Source organism: Megascapheus bottae, chromosome 7 (assembly GCF_031878675.1).
Source record: "Megascapheus bottae isolate mThoBot1 chromosome 7, mThoBot2.hap1, whole genome shotgun sequence".
Taxonomy (NCBI): Eukaryota; Metazoa; Chordata; class Mammalia; order Rodentia; family Geomyidae; genus Megascapheus; species Megascapheus bottae.
In genome coordinates this window covers 36,417,678-36,430,563 of record NC_143515.1, presented here as the reverse complement: position 1 = coordinate 36,430,563, position 12,886 = coordinate 36,417,678, and the positions used below count along the sequence as shown (strand labels likewise).

Here is a 12,886-nt window from a genome sequence, read left to right as displayed (position 1 = left end):
GGATCTAGACAACTGCTTGTCAGTCACTGCCATACCCTCAGCAGCTTGACAGCCTTTAAGGTTTCTCTTCCATCCTTGGTCTTGAATCTTGCACATCAAATCTAAACTCCTCTGGGCAGAGCAGTCCAATTCCTTTCTCCAAGTGGGAGGGGAAACCATTTATACCTGGAAGTTCTTTCTTCTGGCAACTTCCTGTTTTCTATAAAGGATTTCTTGGCTAACCACAGGTTTCTACATGAAATCCAGCTGAACTGTGCTGTTAACAAGATGAGTGTGGACAACCTGGCTACTGTGATTGGTGTAAACCTCATCAGGTCGAAGATTGAAGACCCTGCTGTGATTATGAGAGGTAATTAGGTTGCTTCAGGATAAAGAAGAGAAAGGAGCCGTGACAACACTTCCCCTCGTGTTTGTGCACTACTCTGCAGTTTTTAGTCTGTATTGCATTTTCAGCTGATTAACTCCTCTGGATCATTAGTCTTATGAGATAAAAATGATGAGTCAAGGACTTGTCTAGTGGTCACAGAACGCAGTAGGCTTACACTAAAATAATGAGTGCTTCCCAGTCTTTTATTATTATCGCTAGATATCTTTAATGAGATAGAGCCCATAAGACCTCAGCTCACGTAAAGGCTGCTCTAAAGCTAGTATGAAAAAGGTTTTAAGATGGAATCTTGGGCAAGTTAGCAAAAAACTTGGCATAGAGTGCTGATATATACTCTGTGTGTAGGTAGATTGTATTCTGGGCATGCGTTTGCCATGTGTAAAATAAGAAAAACAGATGCATATTGAGGTCCACAGCCAAAGAGAAAAATGTCTCCATTTTCTCCCTGGTTAAATGGCCTACTCACCTGATCAAGAGCTTATATAGTATAATATACACTGAAAATAATACTAACCACTTTTTCATTAGCATCCCTTCTGAATTTTTCTTATCGTTTAGCCTTCTCATTATAATCTACTAAACACCTAGGAAGGGTCCTGTTGGGGCTGGGGGAGCGGGCTGTAATTCTAAGGTCAAATCTGGAACCAACCCATTTATTTTTTTTTGGTATACATCATACATTTATTAGTGAATATTCCCTCTGAAATCAGCAACAATATTAAAAAAATAATGATTGCACTACTTGGTCAAGCAGAACTAGCAACTTTCATTTTAAAAAAAGTACAAATCTGTTAAAAATTTCAATCAGTATACACATATATAATACAACATACTAGTTAGTTAAATGCTACAAACCAATGTGAATCCACTGGAATGGAGAAAAAACCACACATTTAAGCTTTAAGAACCATTTTCTTTTCTCTATATATTAGCATTTTTTCTCAAATACATACATGGGGAAAAATGAGGTAACTGTAAAATGTGCAAGGAACAGGGCCCCCCCAATTACATATAGTCCATGTATATGTAATTATATATAGAGAAAACCTTTCTAACATGGAACACGGGTGCTGAGCCCAGCCAGTGCTGGAAAGGGTGCCAGCTGTCATGCCTCAGCCAGAGGCTGGTAAATCGTAAACAAAGACAAGCCCCCACCACAGGAAATCATTGGTCACATGGCATCTATATAGCAAGGTCGCAAATCACAAACATCCTAAAGAATTGCTTCATAAATCGTTTTTTTGTTCTTTTTTTTTTTTTAATGATTTGTTGTTGTTAAATGCTGTTTTCCCCACCCCTCCCCAGTAGCTGCTAGCTGAAATCCCATGTCTGCAGCGGATAGAATCCATGAGCCATTTCCATCTGTCTCCCAACTCCCCCCCCCTCAAACCCCCTGCCCCGGAAGCATTAAGGATTTGAAAAACCTTTTCTTTTTGTTGTTGTTTGTTGGGGTGGACAGGGGGAAAGGGTGGAGGGGGGGTCAGAGCGGATGGTTCTCTGTGTAAAACACATGGGTTTTCAACACTGCTGTAAATATAGAAACGTCACCTCGAGTTATATACAGTAAGACTTTGGGTTCTCCGTGCCATCCCATTTATTTCAACCTTGGAGAGCAATCTGCCTTCCATCTCTGGTCTAGCACGATATATTTTCTTTTGCCTCTTTCCTTCAGGAACTCCTCAGATCCAAAGGGTGATGACCATGATGATCAGAGACCATGAAGTCCTCTTTCCCAAGTCCAAGGATGCACCATTATCACCCCCTGTCCAGAAAAACGACCCCAAGAAGCCTCCAGTGCCTCGGAGCTCTGTGGGCTGGGATGCTACCGAAGACTCTCCAGTTTCCAGGACAGAAAGTGTGAGTAATACAGTAAGACTCACAGAGCTCTCCTGCTCCCATTAGACTCTTCCTTTAGTCCAAGTCATCCCAGACTACTCTGGGCTGGCAACGTGGGGAGTTATGGGTGATACTATGGCAGTGGGCACAGCTGATGCAGTCAGTTGAACACACCCTGGAAGCCTTGTCCCTTTCAAAATATAGTCTCTGTTGGAAGTGATCTGAAGATTAGTGGTATGTCAATTGTTCAAATGCTGAGCAGTGGGGTTCTCTCTGAAACCCACTGAGGGAGAGGGAGAGAGAGAGAGACAGAGAGAGAGAGAGAGAGAGAGAGAGAGAGAGAGAGAGAGAGAGAGAGAGAGAGAGAGAGAGAGAGAGACAGAGACAGAGAGACAGAGACAGAGAGAGACAGAGAGAGACAGAGAGAGACAGAGACAGAGACAGAGACAGAGACCTCTCATCATAAAGCATTGCAGATGCTTTGGTGAGAGTTCTTGAAAACTGGTTGAAAGTCCAGAGAGAACTGGTTCCCTGCTGAAACCCTGAAACGTGATTTCTTTCTGAGAGTTATGTGATGTGTTCGTGTAGTATTACTCATTCTCTGATAAGCCTTCTCGGCAGTGTCAGCTCCCTCATTTGTACAGAGGGGTTGGAACTCACGTTCCCAATGGCCCCAAACTCTGCAGACTCCAAAATATCGACAATTTGAGTGCAATAATTTACAAAGGTCAAATACTTTTATGCATTTATAGGAATCACTGGATGTTTTTTAAAGAAAAGAATGTGAACTCTGTATATAGGCATAATTCATCATGTGTTGCCAAGAAATGTATTCAACATTGCTGGTTAACTAGATAATTTACCAACAGTGCTCTTAAAGAGGGGAATGAAAGGTAGTAGTTTTAGATATAGTAGTTTTTCTTAGTTGATGCTTATGTAGGTACATTTTACTAACCATTCAAAATTAAACTGCAATTCAGAAAAACCTGGACTTTATGTAATAAAATTACACACACACTCATATATACTTCGGAAGTCCTAGATGTTTCCTATGCACTGTTTTTAGGGGCGCCCATATGCTGGGAAATTTAAGAACATTACCCCTGAAGTCTTCTCCATAAACTATATGCTTATCTATAGTCTTTGAGAATTGGAAGCCAGGGAAGTTGACTTCAGATCACATTCAAGTCTAGTTCCTACTTCAGGATCCAAGTGCTTCTGACTGGCAGGGAGGAGGTGGGATGTTATCGCTGAAGCAGATAATGAATTGGAAGGTAGAAAAAGAACTTGAGCCCCATTTTTAGAGTTTATGTTTTAAGTTAATTTTTATTGTCATAATTTTCCTTTTGCCTTTACAATCTATTCTTTTTTTCATGAGTCATGGAGCTTCAGCGCTGCCTGGGCCCTGTCCCTGAGCTCTTCAGCTCAAGGCTACCACCCTATCCCAAGGCCGGGGCATTGTCCCTGAGCTCATCAATTCAAGACTACTGTCTTACCCTTGAGCCAAGCCCCACTTCCCATTTTCTAGAGGTTAATTAGAGCTAAGAGTCTCAGGTCTTTTTGTGCCCAGGCTGGCTTTGAACCTTGATCCTCAGATGTCAGCCTCCTGAGTAGCTAGGATTACAGGCGTGAGCCACCGTGTCTGGCTACAATTTATTCTTTGAAGTAATATATTCACATAGTTCAACTCCCCCAAAAGCTAGATAAAAGCTTATACTGAATTCTGTTCTCATATCCTCACATACAATATCCCTCCCTATTGCCTGCCTTTAGAAGTTTCATATCTTTCCGGTGTTTCTTTATGCAAATACAATTGTTCCCTCACTTCCCTGTTTCTATGTATCGGTCTCTTTCTTTTACTCGTTCCTTCTCTACTCTGAATCTTGCTGCAGCAGGAAGAGGGAAGTACTGGCATATGAATTCAGTCTTAGGCTTAATATTTGGATACTCAACCACTTGATCTGTTACCTGCCTCTGGCCCTGGAATCTTGCATTTAAAAAAAAAACTTAGCAGTCTATCCTGGAGAGTTTTTTCATATCAATGTGTAAATAGCTATTTATGTAACTTCATTCTTGACCCGTATGCATATACTATTGCCTTCTTTTCCTGTACCATTTTTTTCCTGTACCATAATTATTATTTTCAGTCCTACCAACAAGGCTGCAACAAATAACCTTGACTATTCCTCCTTTTGTAGATATATTTCTGAGATAACGTCCCAGAAATGGGATTGTTGGATCACATAAGTAGACTTGAGTGTGCAGTTTTATTTATAAATATTTAACGAGTTTGTGCTATCTTATATTCCACAAGCAAGCAGTTTGTGAAATGTTTCTCTCCAGTATCACAACTGAGTGTGAGTGTGTTGTTGGGTTTGAGGTTTTTTTTTTTCTAGTCTGTTAGGTGGAGATGGTTTTAGTAAGTCCGAGTTCCTACTATTATTAAAAAAAAAGCCTTGTTTGATTTTTCCTTTGATAAACTGTCTAATCTTGTCCTTTGCTGATATTTTGGTTGTTAATCTTTTTCTTTCTAGTTTTTATTAACTTTTTATGAAAAGGAGAATAGGTAATGGGGTTTTCCCTTTATATATCAGGGAGAGTTGCCTATCATAGATACTGTAAATACTTCTGTCAGTTTGTCATTTGGCTTTGGGGTCATTTTCATTTTACTGATTTAGCAGAAGGTGATTGATTTGCTTGTTTCACTTTTATTTTGTAGGTCATGGAAATCAGATCAGTGTCAGTTAAGTTTATTGAAATTTTCTGTATAATTCCTAGACTGTGCCTCATAGTTACAAAGACCTCCCTAGATTATTGTTTTACCATATTTTGGTCAGCATTGCATGTTTTGAGTGTGAGCAACTTTCCTACATGCAGTATCTTTATGAAGAATTTCCATCTAGATAATAAACTAAGGTGATAAATTAAGTAATGATCTTCTGAGAGAAGCAACTACGCAACCAGGAAATATTTTTTTGCAATTCCTAATCTTAGGGACATGATACGTGAGTGGAAAAAACATTTGTAACATCTATGAATATTTTCTTCTAGATAAATGACACAGATGCCACTAGCCCCACTAGACTACAGCCACATGACCAGCAGCAAGAGGACCACAGCAAGGGCCCCAGGGAAAAGCCGGAGGAGTGGAAGATGCAGTCTAGAAAAAGGACTCAAACTCTCCCTAACCGAAAATGTTTCTTGACATCAGCTTTTCAAAGTGCCAATAGCAACAAAATAGAGGTCTTCAAAAATGAGTTTTGGTCTTCTGGGACCAAGGCAGGGGAAGGCCACAGGAGAACCATGTCTCAGGACTTGCGCCATCTGTCTGACTCCCAGAGGACTTCTACCTATGATAATGTCCCTGTCCTGCCAGAAGTCTCTGGGAACACAGTAGATGTGCTACCTTCCTCTGCTTGTGACTCTGACATGAGCTCTGAAACTGGGCCCAGACGGAAAATTTCTGGAGAAGAACTGGATTCTTTGCAGAAGATGGTCCAGGACCTACAGAAGGAAATAGAAATACAGAAGCAAACCTATGAGGAACAGATAAAAAGGTAAGTTCCATGTAGAGGAGTATGGGAAACACTTGGTTCAATCTTTGGAAACAATAGGAATTGTTCTCATCTGCCAGAGAAATCACATTACAAACTATTTAGCAAAGATGGCAGTCCAAAGAGGGAAAAGAACGGCTTAGATATCCACTTGAGTGAAAATCCTAAACTTATTATTAGACTTATGAAAACTTGAATATTTTTCCAAAAGAGCTTACACAATTTCCAAATAGTGGTTCCTTAAGAATCAGTGTATTTTGATGAAATGAAAACAAAAAACTTTTATAGTGATTTATATAAATGCCATTCATTGATTCTACAGCTATTTTTTAAGCATCTACAAGGGACCAGCAGAAATCTAGCTTTGGGAACAACATGACCCAGTGGGGTTGTCTTAGCCATCAGAAAGCCTGTTTAAGATGGAAACTTCTGGATAGTTTCCACCTGACTTATGTTTCAGCTACTCACTAGCTTCCCATTAACCACATGTTACATGGGGAACAGCAGTGGGGGGTCTTGATCTTAGGAAGTTATTGTCCTATGCTCATATATTTCCTAAGACACTTACTTACAATCTGCTGTGTGGAGTAGGTAGTGTTTTCCTGGGATTGGAGGTGTTTTATGAAGCTTCTGATCTCTCAGCAACCTCTCGATCATGAGAGATAACCTCAACTAGTTTTACCCATATCCACACTAGTTTTAAGGCCATGAAATGCAACCTGCTGAATATCCATGTTTATAGATACTTCATCCATAAGAATGAATGAAGAAGCCTTCATCCATTAAGACTTAGGTACCAAAAGGAAGACTGTTGTGAGCCTCTATCCAATATTCCTACAGAGCTCTGTCATCCTCTAAGCAAAATGTAGCTCTATTGAGAACCTGAGCTCTGAGATCCTGAAATCAATCAATTGTAGAATGAAAAGAGTTCTCTGAAATTTTGGCTGTGATCAAAGCCATTGAGGAGAAGGTTCCCATTTCTTTCTAGCAGAGGAGTATCATTGGTAGAGTGGGAAAAGAACCAGCTGCCCGAGAGGTGACTGCTTCTGATCAGAACAGCTTTGGGCTTTAGAGAAATCTTGAATACTTACAACAATTCTGTAGAATAGTTAGCATCCCTATTTCCCAGGAGAAATAAGATTCAGAAAGTATAAAACCATTCCTGAAAGTCATGTGACCAGACATGAAAGGAGTTAGGATTTTTTTTTGCCAGTCCTGGGCTTGAGCTCAAGGCCTGAGCACTGTCCTTGGACTTTCTCAAGGTTAGAGCTCTACCACTTGAGCCACAGCACCATTTCTGGCTTTTTTCTATGTATGTGGTACCGAGGAATCGAACCCGGGTCTTCGTGCATGCTAGGCAAGCACTCTACCACTAGGCCAAACTCCCGGCCCAGAGTTAGGATTTTAACATAGGTTACCCAGATTCTAGAACCCCCATAAACACATCCTGTTCACTAGAAGCAGTGCTCAGGATTCTAGCACAGTATCTTCCCTGGAGTTTTCTACCTGCCAAGAAGGGTTGGAGAACTTTGAGAAGAAAACTAGATTTGTAATAAAAAGGTGAAAAGGAATGAAATTAGATTTGCTCTAAGAAGAGATAGATAGGGACAGACAAGGTTCTGAGGAAAGGTTGTTACATGCAGAATATGTCAAGGTCTTTGAAGAAACTACCCAAGACAAGGACTAAAATGGAAGCTCAAGTCTGAAGAATAGAGGTGAGTTGATTCGGGGGTAGGGAGGCAGTGTCCTAAAAATGAAATTCTGAAGCAAATTTCTCATCATACCATCTGAAACTATAGAAATGTTGGGAATCTGGATTATGGATGTAGCCTCCACAGATTCTATTGAACAGGACAGATGCCAGTTGCTATAAGGATAGACGTATAAATCTGTCAGAAGTGATTTCTTCATCGATCTTATTATATGACTGAAGATAGAAAACATGAAATGACATGCAGAATACTAGCTTAAGAGATGTCACCAGATGGTATAAAATGACAAAGGTGAGGCCTAGACTCCTGACAATCCTGCTTGGCTGGAAAGTCTTCGTGTGGACAGGAGAGAAAGGCACCAGTTAGACTGGGTCTTATGTTTTGGAAAGGAAAAACAACACAAGGTTGTAAACAAGAGTGTACAGCTGTGAAGGAAAAACTACAGTACCCATTTTCTTTCTTCTTTCCTTCCTCCTTTCCTTTTTTCTTTCTTTCTTTCATCTTTTTCATAAATCTTACTTCCTTCTTTATTCTTTTTTTTATTATCTTTAAGTAGTTGTACAAACGACTTGCCATTTAACAAAACAATTGTGAATACAATTTTTCTTTCCTTCTTTGTAGCCTTGAGAAGGAGAATTATGATGTCTGGGCTAAGGTGGTAAGACTCAGTGAGGAGCTGGATAGTGAAAAGAAGAAATTTGCTGCATTGGAAATCAGTCTCCGAAACATGGAGCGCTCCAGGGAGGATGTGGAGAGGAGGAACAAGGTGTTAGAAGAAGAAGTAAAAGAATTTGTAAAATCAATGAAGGAGCCCAAGACCAAGACAGATGCTTGAGAGTTCCAGGAGTACTGCTAGGATCGCATAAGTCAGGTCCAGCTTTGATGCTTCTCCTCTGCTGCCTGATGACTGGAAGAACAAAATACTCTCTGAGAATCTTGAGAAGGACATCTGTAGGGAGAAACACATTTTCCCATAAAGAAATCAGTGAACTTTACGGGAAGATAAGGGTCAGCAGAGACACAGATAGATACATGTGATACTTGAACCTTGCGTGCCTGCGGCACTTGTGTTGTTCCTCTGTGGCCTCAGGCAGAGTGAAATGGAACTTTCCAGGGTAGACTGACTAAGGAGACCCCTGGAGCAGGACATCTCAGGACTCAGGCAGAAGTCTGGGCCTGGCACAGAGTTAGGCTGAGGCGTTCCATCTTTATTTGTGTGAAATCACTTGCCTGGTTAGATGCTCTGAGGCCTGCTCAGAGACAAGGGACAGGTACTCAGCTCTCAAGTACTCATTTATGGAGGGTAACGATTGAGAAGCTGAACCCGCTGGAGCCAGAACCCAACCTGACATCCCCTACCCTGATGCCAAGCATTCCAAAACTGATGACTAGATTGAAAATAAACCAAGAACTTTATTTATAAATGGATAATTGTATTTAAATAAGAGAAGAAGAAGGAAGAGGAGGAGGAAGGCTACTTGTAATCCTTGCAAAAATCTTCACAAGAATTAGTAAAGGACACCCGCCCTTGAAGCAGATCCATCACCCTCGTGATGTATGGCTTGGTGAAGGAGCAGGAATGGGCGGGGGTTGGGGAGACCATGCATTCCAGTCCCCATTTTCCTTTCAGTACCGTGGTCATGTATGGAGGGTCTGTTTTGTTTGACCAAAATGTGATTTTACTCTCTGAAGTGTGGGTTCATTCAGACTGCAGGTAGAATATGGCCATAAAAATATATGATATTTGACAGGACTGGTATGTATTTCTCATTGGCTTTTGTCGGTTACTTATGGCCTGTATTGATACTTTTGTTTGAACCAAGAATGATATCTAAATATCCAAATGGCCATTGGCAGAAAGTTCCCTTTCCTTCAAAGAGCATAAGGCACTAAACAACACCTTACAAAAGGACTCCCATCCTACATCAGAGGCTTCTTCTGCTCAGACCTCTTAATCCAAGATAGGTTTTTATGTTTTCTGTTGGTGAGATGTTTAAAAAGAAGTCCTTGACCTTACCAGTATCAGTGTTAGAACTGTTACTCTTTCCGATCTCAGCCTGTTAAGTAGCTAGGATTATGGGCATGAACCACTGGCCCCCAGCTTCTGGTTGTTATTCTTGATTTCTGTTGCTCAGGCTCTGTGCTACCACCTGTAACTCCCAAAGGACCACATTGATGTGGAGAGGGACAACACAGAGCTCCATCCTAGAGTCTTGCTTATGAAAGATTAAAAGATGACAACTGGGCTATTGTTAAGAAATGCAATAAAAATCTTTGATTTCCCAGGTTCTGTGTGTTGTTAACTTAGAGTTGCAAGTTTGGCATCCTTGGTTGGACTCCTGATTTGTGCTGATGAATGCCTGCAGGAAGTTCTTCTTGCATGTGTACATGTGTTCCTTCCAGATGCCTCACACTGAGTCTCTGGGTACTAAGCAGAGTGGAGTATGGGAATGGCCAGTACCACAGTTCCACAGATGACAATGGCCTGAAAGTAGGCCCTGAAGTCAGTTTTGGGTCTATGTTCCAGGTCCATGGTGAGTTCAAGAGCAAACGGTGGCAATGCCATGTTGGAATCCCATCATCCTCCAGGTGGGGGGTACCTCTGATCTCATTCCTCCCACCCATAGGCTGAGACAGCAAACAGGCATTGGAGCTTTAGAAGCAGGAATAAATGAGAATGTTGACACTTTACTCCATGTTCCAGGGTTCTAGTCCAAAGAAGGGTCTGGAAAGAAGATCTGGAATAGGATATCATTTTCCCTAATGCCTCATAAAGCTGAGCATAAGATACATGACAGGATAGCTCCCTCCATCACTGTGATGGGAGGGCAGTTTCAGAAAGGCAGTCTTAGAAAATGATCTGTGCCAGTTGTTGGGCCCAGGCATTTCCTATGACAATACAGGACAGTACCAAGTCTTCCTTTCTTTCTTGCCAACACCCACCCTCACCTTCTCCTTACCCATCTCTGCTCACATGCCTGGAAAGTTCTGCAAGATGCATCTTAAAACCTCTTCCTTCCTTGCTAGAATTCCAGACAGGATCATATGCATGCATGTGCATGCATACACACACACACACACACACACACACACACACACACACACACACACACACACACACGCCCCCCCAAGACATGTGTGGGTTTCTCACTGAGTTTACACACTAGATGGGACAGTTTGTACTGAGGCACTATCTGAATATCAATAGGTTTCGGTCAATGTCGGAAGCATGAAAAGACCAATGTGGAGTTCTGCTGCAAAGGATGTAAGACATAAACACTTGTTCTTGTTTTCACCAACTGCCCTAAGCTCTGTTCAGAAAAGCCAGAAGCAGGAGATTCCAGGGCAGCCTCAGGCTGCTGAGAAGGGGGAAGGGTAAGGAGCACAGTGCCACAGCAACAGCTGGCTGGACTCCATTGGCTAGGAACAGGAGGACGTGTACACTAACATCTGGTAAACTTCCGCATTCCGCCACTTCCTGTGCAGATACCAGCAATGAGCAGGCCATGTGCTTCCAGCGGAGCAGGAAGAAAATTTATAGGCTGATCCCATAATTAAAGTGGATGTCCCTTACAAGAATCATATGAAGCCCTTCATCTTGCCAGAGAAGACTAGGAGGGGAGAGACTCTCAGGGTGGAGCTATGGCAATCTCCATGCCAGGCTGGCATTCAAGGCTTGTGGTTCAGATTTCCCAGAGCAATTTCTTATGAGGAGTAAGCAGGCAATTTTAATAAGGATGTACAGTTGTAACTCTCACTTCTTCTAATACTGGAAGATTTTCTTAGAGAATAACAAACCTGGAAGATGCTCTGTAGTGGATTTAATCCAAGCAGTTCCTTCCATCGGCAGGAAATGTGTGGCTGAGACAATAGACTGACCAGTGTCTCCTGACCCACAGATCATATACTCGTTTCTTTTCTTGACTTATTTCTCAAACATCAGTTGCTAAGTGCTTCCAGGGTATAAAGCAGGCCACAGCTCCTTGGTATAACTACACACTGTATTTGAGACTTTTTCATCTGTTTGTGTTACCAATTGATGTTTCAAGACTGTAGCTCTTGGTCTTGGTTATACAGTAGACCAGTAAAATAGAAATTCAGATGCTTACATCACATCCCATACCAATTAAAGCAGAAATCAGAGAGGAGGGGTCCTGGGAATTTACTTGATTCTAAAACTGCTGAGTTTAGTTCAAACCATGCCAATGATAACATCAAATCCATGCACTCCTCTCTCCCATCTGCATCTCCATTCTCTGAATCTCCACCTTTGCTTGCTTATCATATGTTCATTTATTTAGAAGAATAAGGTAACTTTGCCATAAACAAAACATCCAAGAATTTTTTATTTGTGGATCATGGGGCTTAAACTCTGGGTCTGGGTGCTGTCCCTGAGATCTTCAGCTCAAGGCTACCGCCCTAACCCTGAGTCACAGCCCCACTTCCCATTTTCTAGTGGTTAATTGGAGATAAGAGTCTCATATTCTTTAGTATTGGTCTGGCTTTGAACCATGATGCTCAGATCTCAGCCTCCTAAGTAGCTAGGATTATGGATATGAACCACCGTGCCTGGCACATCCAAGAATTTTGAGATGTCCTTGCTTTGAATATCGAGCTGATACACAGGCACTTGAGGGCATGGTTTAAAGAGCTCTGGTAGGTGTTCAGGAAAGAATCCCTAAATGTGCCTTTTGTTACTCAGCAGCAAAATAGAGCCATCTACAAGTGAAGATTTCTCCATGGCACAAAGTCCTAACCATCTGCTTCTCCTGAGAAATGGCTGGCATGTCACTAGGTCCTTGTATGGATCATTCATGGTCTGATGAATCATCTCTACTCTCAAAAGACCTCTTGGAAATAACTCTGGGATTAGGATATCCATTGTGTTTCTGGTTCTTTGTGGCAAAGAAAGGATGAGGCTAGACATTTACTCATCATGCTAAACTTCAGTTATCCTCAACTCTTCTTTCCACTCAGAGAAACCTTCCCTCTTCTTTAGAGATTATGAGGGCCAAGTGGGGCACATTGGATAAACTTAAAGGATGTGCTTTAGAGAGAGAAAAATGTACTTATTCCACATAAAGAACTTGGTGGGAATAATGTGATTCTGGGAAAGAAAAGAAGTTCATACATTTTCCATCTCTTTTTTGTGCGAGATGTGTCATGAGTTAAATATATGTTTTGTCCTTATTTGGGGTTTGCAGCTTCCTGATGTGAAATGTCTTCAGCTCTGTCTTACGTGGTCTGACTGTTTTCAAAACAATGGGTCATTGAGCCACCAGAAGAATAGCTATCTGATGACTTTGAACAAGGCCCATCTTGGCCATGTATTGACATAAACTTGCCCCCTGCTTCTTGAGTTTAATTATTGCTTCTGGCAAAGATACAAAACCATTGTT

At 41.5% G+C, this 12,886-nt stretch overlaps 1 protein-coding gene across 1 annotated transcript in view; it reads left to right on the top strand.

Moving 5' to 3' along the window:
* Arhgap25 (Rho GTPase activating protein 25) overlaps positions 1-9,766 on the top strand; it is a 71,815-nt gene extending 62,049 nt beyond the window's left edge. Inside the window, exons 8-11 of the mRNA XM_090336767.1 lie at positions 228-349; positions 2,058-2,242; positions 5,273-5,778; positions 8,109-9,766. Of these exons, the coding sequence (XP_090192893.1) occupies positions 228-349; positions 2,058-2,242; positions 5,273-5,778; positions 8,109-8,322 (1,027 nt within the window). The 3' untranslated portion in view covers positions 8,323-9,766. The remainder of the gene's footprint in view (positions 1-227; positions 350-2,057; positions 2,243-5,272; positions 5,779-8,108) is intronic.
* Positions 9,767-12,886: the final 3,120 nt, after the last annotated feature.